The 17,854-nt window shown below is 34.8% G+C and overlaps 1 protein-coding gene, 1 long non-coding RNA gene and 1 other non-coding gene across 9 annotated transcripts in view; 1 reads left to right on the top strand and 2 right to left on the bottom strand.

Annotated features, from left to right (window-relative positions):
• The window catches only part of LOC101894339 (filamin-A), a 152,233-nt gene that overhangs the window by 44,957 nt on the left and 89,422 nt on the right, over positions 1-17,854 (bottom strand). For 4 of the 7 annotated variants that reach the window (XM_059118696.1, XM_059118674.1, XM_059118681.1 and 1 more), the window contains exons 4-12: positions 17,007-17,342; positions 16,310-16,324; positions 9,048-9,139; positions 7,686-8,978; positions 7,240-7,626; positions 6,473-7,039; positions 4,752-5,556; positions 1,454-1,906; positions 1,127-1,262 (exon numbers count right to left, since the gene is read on the bottom strand). In XM_059118696.1, the coding sequence (XP_058974679.1) occupies positions 1,127-1,262; positions 1,454-1,906; positions 4,752-5,556; positions 6,473-7,039; positions 7,240-7,626; positions 7,686-8,978; positions 9,048-9,139; positions 16,310-16,324; positions 17,007-17,342 (4,084 nt within the window). The remainder of the gene's footprint in view (positions 1-1,126; positions 1,263-1,453; positions 1,907-4,751; positions 5,557-6,472; positions 7,040-7,239; positions 7,627-7,685; positions 8,979-9,047; positions 9,140-16,309; positions 16,325-17,006; positions 17,343-17,854) is intronic. The other 3 variants (XM_059118677.1, XM_059118687.1, XM_059118692.1) reach the window with 3 other exon arrangements.
• Positions 5,453-6,721, top strand: LOC131800876 (uncharacterized). The gene is made up of 3 exons (XR_009341617.1): positions 5,453-5,580; positions 6,378-6,538; positions 6,590-6,721. It is a non-coding gene; the product is annotated as an uncharacterized LOC131800876 (long non-coding RNA).
• TRNAK-CUU (transfer RNA lysine (anticodon CUU)) lies at positions 9,831-9,903 on the bottom strand. The gene has a single exon. It is a non-coding gene; the product is annotated as a tRNA-Lys (tRNA).

Below are 17,854 nucleotides of genomic sequence, written 5' to 3'. Positions count from 1 at the left end.
AAGAATCCACTCGAAATATTTTGTCCCTATTTTTAACACATGAAACATATCATTAAAGTAGATTTGAAAAAGTTTCGCACTTACCTGATATCCAGTTACGACCTAAAATGGTTATTAACTTGATGTAGAAAAAAATAACATATTAGGGCGAGGCGTTTAAAAATTAATATTGCTGCTGTTACTGCTGTCGCTGCATTGCATTTGCGTTGTGGTGGTATTTCAAACAAACATTTTAAGCGCAGAGTGCAAAATAAGAACGTACTTTTGTTTCATTATTTTGCCAAAGCTTTCTACTTTTTCTAAGAAGGTTATATAAAAAAACTAAATTAGCAATTATTGATTAGGCATTGTGTGTAAAAAAACCAATTGGATTGGATAAATAACAAAAATTGTAAAAAAGAAATATGTTAAAAACACAAAAATAAACACAAACAGCTTAAAATTAAAATTAAGTTTCTTATGAAATATTTTTTTCTGTAAAAAAGGAAAAAATATAAATTATATTTTTTATATATATAAAAAATAAGCATTAATTTCAAAAAGGGCGAACAAAATTAAGCAATTGTGATATTTTGTGTTTGTGTAAAAAATATAGTAGGGCATGCATATTGAAAAAAGAATCTTACTGGAATCTTGTTTGGTTTGGTTTTACAATATTGTTTTGTAAAAAGTTTCGTTTGTCTCACATTGTTTTTGGGGGGAAAGTAACTTGTTTTTATTGTTTACTAATGTCATACAATTGTGGTAAATGTATTGTTTTCTTTTTGTTGCTTTATTTTATTTCAAAACAAAATTTGTTGAAAACGTATGTATGTAAAAGAATAACTTGAGGCTAAAACTAATTTTAAAAAATTAAATTCAAAATTTTAAATTTAAACTGTTTGTGAAATTGTGTTTGATATTGACATTTGTTTTCATTGTTGGTATTTAATAATAAAATAGCTTAATATTTGTTCAATAATTGCTAATTTAATTGTTTTTTTTTTTTTTCTTGTTACTAAAGGACCTTCTATATTCACTAGGCATAGACTAGATAATAGATATGTAGCTTCAACTTTGGCATGGCTTAAAAATGTGGAGATAAAATATTCTTAAATAATTTAAATGGCTTTCATAATCAAACTACCTTAATGGAGAAGCTACCATTTGGTATGTCTTTACCACCAAATTTCACATTAATATCATAATCTCCGGGATCATTCAAGGCATAGAAGATATCAAAGAAGCCATCCTTTTCAATAACATCAATGTCCACAATTTCCCTAAAAATTAAATGCACAAACACAAGAAAATAAATTAATAAAGAAATACCACATACAATTGATCTGTTTCAGAATCTGCAAGAATCTATTTGTTTTGCAATTTTTTCCACATCATAAAGTAAAAATCGTGGTAACATTTTTAAATTCTTTCAGATTCTGGATTGGAGCAATTTATAAAAATGTCAACTTACTTTCCTGTTTTAGAGGCAATCTTACAGGTCACAGCACCATCGCCAGCCTCACGGGCATCCACAGTTAAATGACTCTTACTGCCAGAGGGTTGAATTTTGGGTGCCTCTTCGACAAGTTTACACTTTTTGGCTTCACCCGTTTGGAAGGCTTCCAATTTGAAGGGTGATCCCTCAATCTCTTGACCACCATATTTAATGCTAACCATATAGGTGCCACATTCATCGGGTACAAAGGACACAACATAGGTACCTTCATTGATTTCTTGCAGACGAGGCTTGACAGCCTTACCCTTGGGATTTTTAATGTCAACATCAATGTCGGCTTGTCCAGCCTTTTTCGTATCAACTTCAAATTCAGCTGGACGGGAGGCAGGTGTTTTCTTCTTGTCATTGACGCCCTTGATTTTGACCTTGTGGGGTTCGGACTTGGGGAATACGGTCATAACGAAGGGACTGCAAAATATTAAAAGAGAAATTAAAATAAATACGAATAATAAAAATATATAAATTTTAAAATAACTTCACGTTGTTTCCTCTTCAAATTTTGGGTCTTAGCAATTTATTATTATCTTTCCTTTTCAAGATGAACCCCATTAAATTAGTTTTATTCGGATTTATCCGTGACCCCGTCCTTATGAACACAACAAACCTATATATGTGAGATACACCACAACTATACTCCACCCTCACATCGGTTGGCAGCTGCATCTTTTCGGCAGCGCTATGGTGATAACGTCCATTACTAAGGGTGCCTGACGACAAGTTTGAGTTTTCCAAATATTGAAAACATTTGTTCCTATTCTAGATATTATCCAAACAACATAAAGCTCCATTAAATTTGTCCAACTTATTCCACTCAAATAGATGCGCATTTTGCCTGCCCTTAGAAACAAAGAACATTATAAATCTTAGCTGCTCCTCAATTCTATTCCACCCTCATCTTTGCTGGCGGCTGCATCTATATTCGGCAGAGGCTCCCTCAAAAATAGGTATGATGCTATTTTTGAGGGAGCCTATCGACAAACTCGAGTTTTTAGTCGGCAGCAGTGATGTGTTAGAGATTAATTGGGATGTTCCGTGAAATTCTTTCAAATGTGGGTCTTCTATCCTACTTTCTTAAGAATGTCTATGACCATCGGCAGCTAATGTTGCGGAAATGTTTATCCATCATTTTGATGCTATGAAATCGAATGGTTGGTTTATTATACCAATCCTGGTGAGGAGTTCCAAATTGTATGAACCAAAGTAAGAACGCACTTACAGGTTGTAGCCTGGTGACACGTTCTCAATAGGCATAAATGGGCCACTAGAAGTAAGTTGTGGAGACGTAGACTTGTGCATAACAGACTGCTGCAATTTGAATACAAATCCTTCATCTTCGAACATATCTTTTGCAATTCATTGTATTGATTACAACTTGAGGCGCTGCAGGCTCTGTTTTACATCGATTCCTATATCGACGGTGCCTTTTTAACTCCATTATCTCCAATGTTATAGCATGTTTCCATTGGAAACCGAACAACGTTGTTCGCTCTCAGAATTAAGTACACGAATTAACCCGTTCATACGGCACGATTCGTAATTCATAGTAAAATAATTCCTTTTTTCAAAAATTTTGTTTGTTGATTTTAATGGGAATTTATTTCGAAAATACATGAAATTCTCACTAATATGAATAAAAGAAATTATTGTTTTCCTCCCAAAGATTTATTATATCATTAATTTTACAATTTTCATTCACGATTTCAACTTTTTGTGTAAATGTTGACATTTTGAACACATTTTTGTGTTTTTCCATTTTTAATTTCTGCTGGAGAGACACTTGTCAAACATTTTTTCTGCCGATAGAAACATTTTGAAAATGTTGCCTCTTTTGTTTGCGTTTTCTGTTGAAATTTTAACTCGTGTACAAAATGCGTACCTCGAATGAGAGAGAAAACAAAATTTACTTTCGTTTGAATGTACATACGCCATTCAACATTGTAGTTTTCATTCATAATTTTCAGTCTTCCCAAAAATTTTTAAAATTTCATCAAATTTTTCTATTTTTAATTTTTAAATGTCATAATTTATTTTTTCGATAAATGCTCTCATTTGTTAGGGATGGGACATATTTTTTCGTTGTTCTGAGAGTGATTTGATTTGAACAACGTACAAATATGAGTGTTCGCTCAGTAAATTTTGTGTGAAGAATTAGGTAGTTTTTTCATAGTTAAGGGTCAAACAACGAATAGAGAGCGAATCAAGTGCAGTGGAAACGCCACATTACATACTAATCAAATGCCCTTGGCGGGACTGAATTTCTTTCGAGTAAATCCAATAAATGAAACTGAACGCTGTGTTATTGAACTAGTTCTGTGGTTCTCTTCAGTGAACACAATTTCAAAAAGCTTAGCTTATTTTGAAATTTAGGGCTATTCTCGGATTGCCTTGACATTTTTATCACATGTAGGTATTTTTAACCTGTTTACGCCAAAGTATTTTTTTTTTTTTTTGATGGAAAACATTTTTCGGCGCAAAAGTTCGGATACAAAATCTGGTTCTACCCACCCTAAAATACAATATGCGTATCATTTGAAAGCTTATTAAAAAAAACCAACAAGAGAAAATACGAAGGCCGGTTCGGGAGTAAAAAAAAAATAAGTTGGGTGTCTCATGAATAATATAAAATATCGAAAGGGAAGCCGTTTTAATATTGTGTACATGCACGCGTTACAATAGACTTATTGAGAGGCGAGGAAAGAGTATAGTTGTGGTCAACATTTGCATGAAATAAACTTTAAGAAATAAATAATGTGGGTCCTACAATGAATTCAAATAAAGATTTTATCATTTTTTTTTTTTAATTTTTTGTATAATCTTATACCCTCTATCTTGAAAAACTAATATTTGTGGGTCATATTTTGATGATTTTTGACACATTTTTTCTCGAATTTGTCTAGAAATTGGTATTTGTGGGTCATAATGGGTTTTAGCTCCGTTGGCCAAACATTGTATGTATAGGTCCACGTTTTTGTTGTTTTTTTACTTGCTTTAACTTTCATATAGCCTTAAAAAATCACTCTGGATAGTCAACGGTCGGAATGATGTTCTTTCAACTCTTCATTTATTGATGAAACTCTTCCCACGGTTCTTTGCAGTGAATAGATTTTAAAAAGTCCAAACAAAATAAACTGAACAAAGCTATTCACGATCAACGTTATTGAACAACTCAACAACAGACTAACTCGACACACATTTGGGACTCAAAACAGAGCAAAGAAAACGTTAAATGTTCCAATTTGAATTCTCCACTTACCTGCATGGCACTTCAGTATCGGCAAATGTAATGGTACATGTCAAAACGGAACCCTCCTTGGGTGGAGAATAATGGACGCAATAGATACCATCACCCTTCTCTTCTACGCGCAAATCTTCAATGGGTTTGCCTTCGGAATTCTGGATTTTCACAGCAATGCGACCGGGACCGGCATCTTGTACATCAATAAAGAAGTGGGTGGGTACACCCTCACGTACTTCGCCATGTTCAATGCCAGGGCCGTATACCTTAACTTTCGAGGGATCCGAACGTTCTTCCACATAGACAGTGAATGGGGAGCCGGGTATGTGCTTATCGGCAAAACGTATTGAAATATCATATTCACCCACTTCGGTGGCCAAGTAGTCCACATCACAGCTACCATCACGATTATCGATGCATGTCAATTTAGCCTCAGAGGGTCCTTCAATGGCCAGCGAAAGACCACCCTTGCCGGCACCTTTTGTTTCGATGACAAATTTGTTCTTTTCATTTACGAAACCTCTCTTCAAACCTGGGCCATAGGCCTTGCAACGGCTTGGATCACAACCGCTCTTGACATTCACCACAAATGGTGAACCTGGCACGGGAATGTTATCGTATAACAGCTCAATGGTATGACGGCCAGCTTCGAAGGGTGTGTACATGATGCGGAAGACATCATTTGTTGGTCCAGGCAATATTTCACTGGGCAACATTTGGCCCTTGGGATCGAAGACAGAGCATGAGAGCTTCTTGGAATCAATGTTGGCACCCACCTTACTCATATCCACCATAAAATCGGTTTTTTCATTCATGATGACACCTAGTGGGGAGAGGGAGAGGGAAGGTGAGAATTTTTATTAGAAATATTTTAAATAAATTGAAAAACAACAAAGGTATAAATGGGTTAAAAAGTTGGATGTAAAAAACAGTAAACGGTTACAACATTTACTTTGTGAAAGGACAACAACAAAAATAAGGAAATCCGAAGACGTCTGAATATGGGGAGCTTTTTAACAATAAGAGTCTGGTTCAGATTCTGTTTCATTTTAGTTTCAGATGTTAATCGAGAAACCCATTTGTAATTCGTAAAATTTCAATTGTATTTCGAGAATTTTATTTTTGTTAAAAAATAAATTTTGTAAATCCATTTAAAATTCGTATTAGTTAATTTGTTGTCAAAATTTTCAATTTTTAATTAAAAGTTCTATGTTTTAAAGCGAAAAGTTTCGAATTACAACCGATATGCTTCGAAGAACACCTGAGAAAGGTGAAAAGTTCTTAAATTATTTGAAATTAATTTTGAAAATAAGGAAGATCTTTGTGGAAAATTTCGGTTTAAAAACTTTTTAAAACAAAATCAGTATCAAGAAATAGTCTATAAAATATATTATATATAATTAAACAATTAAAATAGGGCATGCATTAATGTTGTTTTGGGATGTTTTTAAAAAAACAAAAAAAAGCGTTGGCTGGGTAATTAGCTAGCTAGCTGGTTGGCTGAGCGCTTTGGCTTTGGTTACATGCTTTGGCTTAATTGGAGTTAATCATGTTTGTACTGGCTTTGCTTGCTTTCTTTTCTTCTTTTTATTTCTTTCTCCTTTAAAGCATTTTACTTTTCTTTTTTACTCTGTTTCATTTTAGGTTTTCGATAATGGAATCGGCTTGCAGCATCACAGCAACAGCGCAAAACGGAACAAAACAATTAACAACGAATTTGGGTTGCCATTATAGCCTACCATGTGGCTGTATGCCGATACCACTAACACGTGTATTGCTGAGATTCGGCAAGGGAAATATAATCGGTTGGAATGGTGATCCATTTATGTGACGTTCATTAAATGTTATATTTACAGTATAGTCTCCGGCTTCGGTGGGCAAATAGGCCACATTGCATGTGCCATCTCCGTTGTCGCGGCAGTTAATGGCTGCTTCACAGGGCCCCTCTACGGTGACACCCAGCCCACCTTGGCCCGCTCCACGTGTGTCGATCATAAACTCAGCTGGTTGTCCCACCAAACCTTTCTCCAGTCCCGGACCAAAGGCTCGCACCTTATTCGAATCACTGCCACTCAGACATTGCAAACGGAATGGTCTTGGCGTAATGGGTGTGCCGCCAAAGCATATACTCAACAAATATTCACCCAGTTGGGTGGGCGTGAAGTTCACAAGGAAACCCTCTGCTGTGGGTATGACATGGGCCTTAACCCGGCTGCCAGAGGGACTGGTTATGGTTACCGCCAAATCGGCCTTCGGCAGGCCATGGGTAATAATGCGAAACTGCTGGAGACTATTTAATGGTGCAGCTTGTTGGTAAATGAGTTTGTAACGAAAGTTTTTGGTCTTAGATGATGAACATTTCTTTTTGTTTGTAGTTTGTTATAGGGTTTCTAAGAGTTCTTAGAACCTCCACGGAAAGGAAGTTCCAATTGGATTTTTACATGTATATATGTGATGAATGGTATTTTGTGGATGTGTGTATGAATGGGTCTCTTAAAATACTTACTTGGTTCTAAGCCATCAACTTTGATCTTGGACACATCGATTTGTTGTTCAACCATTACTTTCTGGCCCAATGGCACAGGTTGACCGCCGTATGTCATGGTTGTGGTATAGGCACCCTTGGTGGGGGGTATAACTTCAACGGAATAGGTTTGATCTTCATTGTCGATAATGCGGCAGGGGATTTCCACTTTGGTTTCTTCATGGACAATTTTCACCTTCAATTCAGCCTCACCAGCATCACGGCAATCAACATTGAAATGGGTGGGGGAATTGGGATGGACACCGGGTTGGAACCAGGGGCCAAAGGCCTGGACCTTGTTGGCATCAACAGGCAAGCCAACATAGACGCGGTGGGGAGAATTGGCTGAAGCTACACCACCAAAGTTAACTGAAAACAAAACACACATGAGTTAAGGAATTGAAAATTAGACTTCTTCTTTTTCTTACCCTCCACGGTATGTGGTGTTCCCGACACTGGTGTGTATGTACACAATTTAGTACCATCTGGTTGATTTTTAACATCCACCGGCAATCTCTTGCCATAGATATCTTCAACAATAACATCCAAGGGTGCTGGACCACCCTGGGTGGCATCAACAGTAAAACTTGTGGGTTCGTTTATCGAAACACCATTCTTTTCCAAACCAGGACCCCAGGCCTTTACCTTTTCCGGATGGTAATCGGTTTTGGGTAGGATTTGTGTAATATATGGCGATTTGGGTATATCTTCATTGTCGCACAAAATATGCACAGCATATTCACCGGGAGCCGTTGGATGATATTTGACCAAAGCGGAACCATCACCATTATCGTGACATTCTATCTCAGCCTGAGAAGGACCAGCTACTGTAAATCCTAAAGCACCAGTTTCACCATTGGTTTCAACCACAAAGGCAGCCGGATAGCCAACAACACCGCCCACCAAACCAGGGCCAAAGGCTACAATATTGGACTCCTTCTTGGGGCCGACCTTAACCTCAAACGGTGACTTATTGATCTCTTGGCCGGCAAATGTAACGACAGCAACATATCTACCCTCTTTGTTGGGGTAATAATGGCACTCATAGGTGTGGGCATCCAATTTGGTCATGGCCACATTTTCATTCATACCACCGGGGCCGACAATTCTAACCTCGGGCAAACCTTCACCAGCACCTTCAGTGTAGATTTTGAAATCAGCATCATCGCCTACACGTACACCATTCGGTTGTAGACCTCTGCCGGAGGCTCTAACACGTTTGGCATCCGACAGTGGGGCAATTTTCACTGGGAACGGACTGTTGGGTATGGGTGTACCGGCATAGAAAACATTGACCGAATGTAAACCTTGCAAGGCCGAAACATATTCACAGCGCCAGACATCATTTTCCAATTGTCTAACCTTGGCGGCCACAGAGGTTTTGTGATTGGCTGGATCAATGATAATGACCTCAGGGACACCACGACCAGCATCGTGGGTAAGGATGTCAAAGAAGGTGGGTTTGCTAATCACCACACCACTGGGTTGGATACCGGGTCCAGTGACCTTAACCTTAGAGGCATCACCGGCATGACCCTCAACCTTAACGGGGAAGGGACTCTTGGGTATGTCACGTCCAGAGAATTTTACAATCACCTTGTGTTCACCTTCCATTTTGGGTACATACGAAATGGAATAGGTGAGGTTTTTGTCATTGTTGAAACGGACATCGGCTTTTTCCACCAAACCATCGGGGGAGATGACCTCAACATCGACTTGGCCTAGGCAAGGGGGGAAGCAAAGAAAAATTAATTTAAGCACATTTTAATTTTCATAAATGACAAACTTACCTTTGCCTGCTGAGAAAGTTTCCACAGTGAAATTGGCTGGAGCTCCCACAACTGGACCAATGGGTTCAATACCTGGACCATAAGCACGTACTCTACGATAATAAAATAAATTTGAATTAATATATTTTTAATGAAAACTATTTTTTGGGTTTTTTATAATAAACCATAGAAGCTTTCTACAGGGTTATATTGTGCCAGGAATAAAGAAGTTTTAGCTAGACAAAACAATTAACAAAGCTGCGGCGGAACTTTGGGCAAATATTGTATTGGCATTGTAAATTTGTTGAATTTTTTAATTTGGTTTAGTTTTAGCTCAAAGGGTAGTGTTGATGGCTAATTTTTAGCCGTAAGTTATGCAACAAGATACAACAACAAAAACATAAGGACCTGGGAGTTGGAAAATTTTTACCACAGTCTAAAACGAGATTTTTTGGAGTTCTGTGGGTAAGTAAACAACAGGACTGGAGACAATTCTGAGGTCAAAATGTGGTCGGTGGAGTACAATTCTAATGAATTCATTCCTGGGGCTTTATTTAATTGTCGTGGCCTTTCATATGCCTTATTTTTCTGTCAATAAATCCAAATTACATTGATTGTGTTCAAGAATCTGCAAATTAGTATTAAACTAAATGTTACAAATTCTTCCGATATCACAAAGGGAAGATCAGTTATTGTAGTAATCTTTTTATATCAAGCAGGTTCTGCGAGATTAAATTTTTTAAATGTATAAGAATATTTTTAATCAAATTAAAAAAATAAATGAATAATTAAAAAAGTTACTTGCGCCCAACGTGGGGCTCGAACCCACGACCCTGAGATTAAGAGTCTCATGCTCTACCGACTGAGCTAGCCGGGCAGTTGTTGCCACTTCGACTAAGTGTACATACAAGTTCATCGGAAACATAAAACATCCACTAACAGCAATGACAAATTAAATTCTAATGCCACATTGTTTTATACAACAAGGCAACAACAACAATTTAGGTATTTTTAACATTTTTTGAATATAATGTGAAGCCACATTATTTTTGGTTATTAACAAAAATTATTTTCGAAATACCCGTTTTTGCGATTCAAACAAATTCCATGTTCTATTAATAAAACGCTTTTCTGTTAACAAAAAGCTTTAAGCTTTCAAACAGCATATTCAGAATATTATTTCAACGAAGGAAATTGAAAATGGCAACATTTAACAGAAAACGTCTGCAGCAGCAGAGCTTTTTAGAACTCAAAGAATAACGCTGGAATATGGAACGGATATGAAGAATCATTTATGTTTTATAACGATTTCAAATGTGTTGTAGTTTGTTAGAATCAAATGCACACGATTTTAAGGCTGATTGCGCCTTTTTCCTATTTTTTCCCTTTTCTTTCGTTTAAATGTTGAAATTTCTCCTCTCCCATTTTGTTTTTTCATAAAACTTTTTTTTGCGACACATCAATAGACACATAATCGAATGCACTTGATTTCATATGCATATTGAACAACTTTTGCACTAAATATCTAATTCTTTTCTTTTTTATTTGCAAAACTTTATACGAATTCCACAATACACAACCGATCAAAATAAAGTTAAATAACAAACTCCGTTGAGTGTCGCAAAATTTGATGAGAAATGAGAGACACTTCAATTGTCACATATACGGTGCACCTTTACCTTTAACGGACGTTAACATGTAAGTGAAATTAAGGAATAGTAGAATAGGAATAAATAAATGAACGAACAATTAAATTGAAAAATGGATAAATAAAGACTTAATTAAATAATAATAAAAATAAAAAGTAATAAAATAATATGTAAGGAGGTAATTAAGTAATAAATAATAAAAAAAATAATGTACGTAAATAATATAGAAATATTAACTTTGTTTCTTTGCCTGCAAGATTTTACAACTTTTACTATTTGTGAAAAGATTTTACTCGTAAATTGTTACCTACCCGAAAATTAAGTTACCTAAAATTTGACGTTTTTCATCACACAAGTAAAACACATGTATTAATATGAATGTTAACTAAATACGCACCGTAGAATTAAGAAGGTAAAGTCATCAAATTTGACAATATCTCATTGTCCATTGTATCATTTAAATCCATTGTATTTTCATAAATCATGAATTACAGAGATGGGAATGCTTTTTTGAAATGACTTTACCTTTATTATTTTACCATTTAAATACGTCGAGCGTACAAAATTTCAAAGTTACAAGGTTATTTGGTTGGTAGGCTTTAAAATATGGGAATTTTTATCATGACGGGAAGATTGAATATTTGGGTACGCTACGTCGACTTTTAGGTGACGCTTTAAAACTGACGTTATTTTTTGTTAGACAGTAACTGCAAAATTATAGCAGTTCGATTTACCACTTCCGATAGGCTCATATGTGAGTTTTAAAGGGTTGTCATTTATTTCTATTATTTTTACTAGTTTTCTACAAAAGTTTTTACATTTATCTTCATAAGAAGTCTTACAATTAAAAAGGAAGGAACGACTTTATTATCGACCCACATTTAATGTTGTCCTTTATTTGAATTATTTGGAAGAATGTTTTTGAAAGAACAATATCTTATACCACTACTTATGTCGGACGTATTTTTATAACTGTTACCGAAATGCGTCGGGCATGTAAATGTTCAAACAATTTTAATTTTAACATTGCCTGAACTTATTCTTATTTTGCTGCACTTTGAAACTAAAAAATGAATAATAGAATAAAATATGAATGTGGCAATCGGAAAAAGCTAAATTAGGACAATTTTTTTAATTTCTACATTTTGCTTCTCTGCTTTCAAAATCCGCAGTACACAGCCATGATTTTCAAAGAAATATCGTAATATTTCCCAGCGTTATTCAAGCCTATGCACAACAGAAGTCGTTCAGCGAAAGGATAAAACTTATTATCTTTCAAATCAGACATGAGCTGTGTATTACTATTCACGAACTCTTTGAGAAAAACGAGCCCTCTAAAACTAAACAAAATTTCAATTCTGAAAATCCATTCAGAATGGTACGAAAATCCTAAAAATCATGGTACACTTACCCTATATGATCTATTATTTACCCAATTATTTAGATAAAATAGGAATAAGAAAGTTTAAAAGATATTTTACCAAGATATTATTCTAAACATATTTTGTAGATAAAGGCCTCTTGATCATTTGCGATGCTACCCTATATGATCTCTTATTTACCCAATTATTTAGATAAAATAAGAATAAGAAAGTTAAAAAGATTTTTTACCAAGATATTACTCCAAACATATTTTGTAGATAAATACCTACAATAATAAAGTCATGAATAAAATGTCATGTTCCTAAAATTACCTATTTAATATTATATTAAAAAACATCCCATTAAATGAATGCGCATAGATTACCCAAACATGCGTTTAAAACTAAGATGCACCTGCAAACGACCAATGTCAATGCAAAAATCAAATTAAACAACTCTTCTCTCTCATAACTGTCATCGACTTAAGAAATTTGCGCCCATTTCATTTAGTTCTCGCGTCGGTTTCATTTGGTTCGGTTGTGTTGCATAGTGTTCTCGTAAAATGTGGTAAATTAATAAGGAAAATATAAAAAAATTGCTGAAAATGAGTTAAATGTCAAATTAAAATAATACATTTTCTATTTATTTCCAAAAATTCGTGTGGCAAAATGGTTAAAAAAGCAATTAAATATCAATAGTTCTCCGCGAATGAATGAGTGCGCGAGTGTGTATGTGCAACAAATCAAGTGAGTTTGTTTGCCGTTTGCAAACTCTCTCAAGAAGAAGTTGCAATCAGAAAATATCAATGTATATGTTTCGTGTGTGTGTGAAGTTCGTTTTGTTTATGTCGGATGGCCATTCGGTTTAAGAGTGTTAGAGAGGAAAGGTGATGGACCCACAAAAAATGTAGTTGGCAACATATGTGGAAAAAAATCTTTATATCCGTTCTCAATGCATAATTTGTTGTTGTATTATCAAAAGCTCTCTGTAGAAAAGTTCTCTGTTAACATATTCATGTTTTCTTTATTGCCTTCGTTAAAAAGCTATCTGTTAATATCAAAAGTCCTAATTTCCTTCCGTCGTGTTGGTGTGTTTATAAAATATTTAAAAGCGTTTTTAAGTGTTTGTACCTGTGGTCAAGAGGGAAAAATATAAAAATAATGCAATTCGCGAATTTATGAGTGTGTTTACTACAATAATCAAAGTCATATGTTTTTGTAATAATGCCTCCGGTACAATATGGTAAGTAGGAATCATATAATTTGTATTGAAGTTAATTATTTAGGGATTTTTCTAGCTATTTAATTTTAAACAATATTAATTCTATTTGTTTATTTATACTTAATTGATCTTCTATATATATTTTCTGTATACGAAATAAATTAGATTTATGCCTTACACTGGTAGAATAATTTCTGGAGGTGCTTCTTAATGTAGACCTTTATAAATATGAGGTTTTCTACATTTGTTCAATAGATCTTCGTAACATTTTGGTTGTGTTTCGAGAATTGAATTTTGAATTCGAGACATTTTGAATGTAAAGTTTTTTTTTATTTTTACTTCGAATTGTTCCATTTGAAGAGCATTGTAGCATTTATTCGTGAGATACCGGCCGGAAGTGAACTGAGCGGATGTATTATTTGAGGCCTAGTCGTGGTCAAAATTTGCATGAAATGAAATTTTCAAATATTAAATTGAAATAAAAATTTCATATTTTTTTAATTTAAAATGTATTCCTATAGCTCTTTAAAAAAACCTTTAGAACACCCACAAGTGGATGTCAATAGATGTAGGACCGTTTAAAGGTCTTCTGCAATAGAACTCTAGATATTTTCTATGTATAGAACACCATCTAGGAGCCTTCTAAGGTTTTCTCTGTATAGAAGAGCATTATTTTCTATAGATATATATCTTTTTTTGAGGACTTCTAGTTCACTTTCCACAAAAATAATACTTTTGAATTCTTTCATTGATAAATAATTTTCGTACATCCTCATTATATAGACGACGAGTCGTTGATAAATGTTCTTCCAGAGGATAGAGAAAATTCAGAGATATTATGGAATGATGGAATAGCTCTCAAAGACCTTCTTTCGAGACGTCTACCCGAGATTGAAGACCTTTTAGCATTTTTCTGTGGATGAAAGTTCTTAACCCACTTTCAGGGGTATACTACAGACTTTTTAGTTAGGCGATCCTCTAAAAAATAGAAGACTATTTCGATGTTTTCTATCGGCAATTTTCCACAGTTCTTCTTTAGATAAACGATTTCTCAGAAATATTCTGTAGGTAATACACTTCTAGAGGTCTTCTACAAAAATAATGATTTTAAGTCACTTCTATAATTAAAAACTTATTTCAGAGGAGAAAGATCATTCAGATAGGTTCTATACATGGAAGAGGATTCTAGGGATAGACGGACTTTCGGGCATATGGAAATTCCAACGGACTTATATATTGGAGAGCACATCTTCTTCACGTCTTCTTATTCTTTATAAAGTCCTGAACACCTAGGTCTAGATTCATAAGACCTTTTGTATTTTCTATAAGTCTTATAGACAGATTAAAGAACTATTAGACTTTCTAAAGCTCTTCCAGATCTTTAAAAGTCTTTCCGGTCATTCTAAATATATTCTAGACATTCTAAATGTCTTATAGACCTTCAGTAGAGAGTTTGACTACCCTCCACCATGGAACAAATTTAGAAATGTTAAAAAAAATATGTTTACAATTCTGTTAAAATCTTAAAAATACGGAATCTAGCCTTTATATTAGGGTCTCTGCGAAGACGTGGAACTGCATAGGCATCTTTTCAAAAGGCATTACAATATTGAAATCCAAAACTTGAATAATGTAGCTATAATCATCAAAATACTGAATATAGGGAGGTACCTTTATATCGAAGACCTGGATCTGCATTGACAATTTTCTGCCACAGGCTGTAGTACTCACTATGAACTTAAAATACGATATTTCAAACAATTTCGGTGAATATTGTACCTATATTCGGCAAATTGCCGAATGTTAACATGAACTGATATATGGGGCTTATATGAAGTCCTGGACCTGTATAGAGAATTTTCTGCGATAGACTGAGTTTTGCATTACGAACTCTAAATACAAAATTTGAAACAACTACGGTGAATAATGTCGCTAAAATCATCCAAATATTGAATATCGGGGGCGCCGTTATATGGACCTATATAGAATTTTCTGCTGATCAAGAATATATATACATTGTTCGATGAGTTAAAAAACGGAATGACGAACTTAATATTCCCTCCATACTATATATGGTGGAGGGTATAACAATTTAATAAGTTTGAGAATTATTAGAAGGAGAGGACGGGTGCAGTCCAAATTCGAAACATATCTAATTTTGGTAGAATCAGACTGATAGACGGATGGACCGACATATCTAAATCTATCCCAAATGTTCTGCAACGGTCTAAAATCATTATTTTTACTTGGCACATGTTTAAACATCGTATGTGACTTTAGTTAAAAAATAAAAGTTTTGCCTAAAAGTATGCTCTAGAAAAGCATGCAGCAATTACTTATTCTAAATGACAATTCACAATAGCTGTAATGATCATTAATGTGATTTTATGGTGTAGAATGTATTTTATTTAATTTTCTAATATTTTTTTTCCAAGAATCCAGATTATATTGACATGATCTACTTTACAAATGATATGCAGCAGCTCTATAGCGGCTCGGGGGGCGTTTAAATATTGTTATAAAAATTAGCATTAGTTTTGGCTGGTAGAGACGGCATTAAAATTCTCCGCTGTTACTGTCTACACGTCGAAATGCGGTTTGCCATTCACAAATAGCCGGCATTAAAATTCAGGCAAACGCTTTGGATGATAATTTAGAGCAGCATTTGAGCTTTGCGCGTTTTTGTCGGTTTATAAATAATAGCAACAAAGCACAATATAGGAATAAATATTTGCGTGAACAAAAAGACGTTTGAACTGAATTCCCATTAAGGGAGAGGAAGGGAAGAAACAGCGAATAGAGCGAGCATTGGGCTTGGAAGAAATCCAGCTAAAAAAAAGCTATTTACACAGTTGAGAGCGAAAAACTTTGTATGTATGGTTTTTTGTATTTTGGCACAGGTAAAAAAGCGTTAACAAATTCCAATTCATTGGTGAGACAAAATAGAAAGAACAAGGCGCATACGTTTAGCCAAAAAATCGTAAAAAAAACAAACAAAACAACTGGACAACAGCTAAAATCCAACAAAATTCAAAGCATTCCCAGACTTACCGCGGTGGAGGAATGCTGAGTTGGGGTTTTAATGATTTTCGGAGGGTGGGGGAAGTCCAGGGTTTTGATTTTTTTCGTTGGAGATTTTTTTCAGAACAACAACAGAGATTTGTTTTGGGTACAGATTTTTGGTTGGATATTTTTGTATTTTGATTGGCATTATAGGAAGAAATTCAGTTGGTGGTATGCATATATCCAATATTGTTGTTGTTGTTATTTAAAAAAAAATAATTTTAGGAACAAGCAGCAGCAGCGCAAAAAATGTATTTTCAGGAGGAATTTCAAATCAGATTTGGATACATACAAACGGAATAGTAGTAGTTGGTTGGTTGGTGGGTATTTTTTTTTTTTTTGGTTTTGTTTTTCACAAAGGTGAGAGAAATAATACACAAGAAACAAAAACAAATTGCGTTTGTTGGTTGAATTTGTATATAAAGAAGAAAATAGTACAGAAAGAGAGAAAGAAAGAATTAAAACATAAAAAATTAGAAATCCATTTTGAAATTACACAAAAAAAAAATGGAAGGAATGAAGTAAACGAAACTGAACACTTAAAAAAAAATGGAACGAAAGAAAAATAAAAATAGATAATCTTAAATGGTGAACACAAGGAATGGGTTTTTTTTCGAACAAAAAGTCATCATTATATCTACACTGTGATCTTCGTGGAATGTTTGTCAGTTTGATGGTAACTTACCTATTTGGATTAGTTTTGGGCCTCAATGGAGCTCCTTGCTTCAACTTGGCATTGGGATATTGTGACAAATATGTCATCATGGATTGTTCATCAACATTGGGATTGACCAATTCTTCGGGTTTGATCAGTTGGCGCACATTCAACCAATCATCAGCCAAACCCATGGCTTCGGAAGCGTTTTGTACAGCATCCTTGGGATCCCACATTTCCCAGTCGGGACACAGACCTGGAGCACAGGCATCAACCAAGGCACCAACAGCCTTACCGCTGGTCCAATCATTTGTGAAGTTCTTGATGGGTAAATCGGGTATTTTACCATGTATCCAATTGAGCAGTCTAGAAAAGGAAAGGGGAAAATTAAAAATATATCAAAATGTTGAATTTTTACTGAAAATGAAAAAAAAATTGTATAAGCTTAGGTCCGGACGTAGCGCCGACGTAACCGTAATTTATGTAAAAAATTCTACTTTAATGACTTTTGAAATTAGGGTGAGATGAAGAAACTGCAACCAATTTCAGACTGCTGCCATTTCTAAGCCACTCGTCCAACAGCTGTTAAAATTCTTTCACAGACAGCTCATTATATTGTTTACAAGCGTGCAAAAGCAGAGAATTTTCCAGAAAAAAAAAAGTTTTTCGCGATGGAGTTCAAGCGTGATTGTGTGACTTCTTTATATTTGGCTGGAAAACCACAAGTGGCTATCGTTAGAGCACTCCAGCATTTAAATGTGAATAAATATTTTGTGTCTCGTACCATCGCTCGTTAGCGTAGCCCGACGCCAAAGATGAAGAAGACTTAAGAAAAAAAAAAAAAAAAACAGAAATGTTTCGAAAAGTTAAGAAGCGAC

The sequence above is a fragment of the Musca domestica genome, unplaced genomic scaffold (genome assembly GCF_030504385.1).
Source record: "Musca domestica strain aabys unplaced genomic scaffold, Musca_domestica.polishedcontigs.V.1.1 1, whole genome shotgun sequence".
In the NCBI taxonomy this organism is placed as follows: domain Eukaryota; kingdom Metazoa; phylum Arthropoda; class Insecta; order Diptera; family Muscidae; genus Musca; species Musca domestica.
The sequence above is the reverse complement of the archived record's forward strand: the minus strand, read 5'-3'. Positions and strand labels throughout refer to the sequence as shown.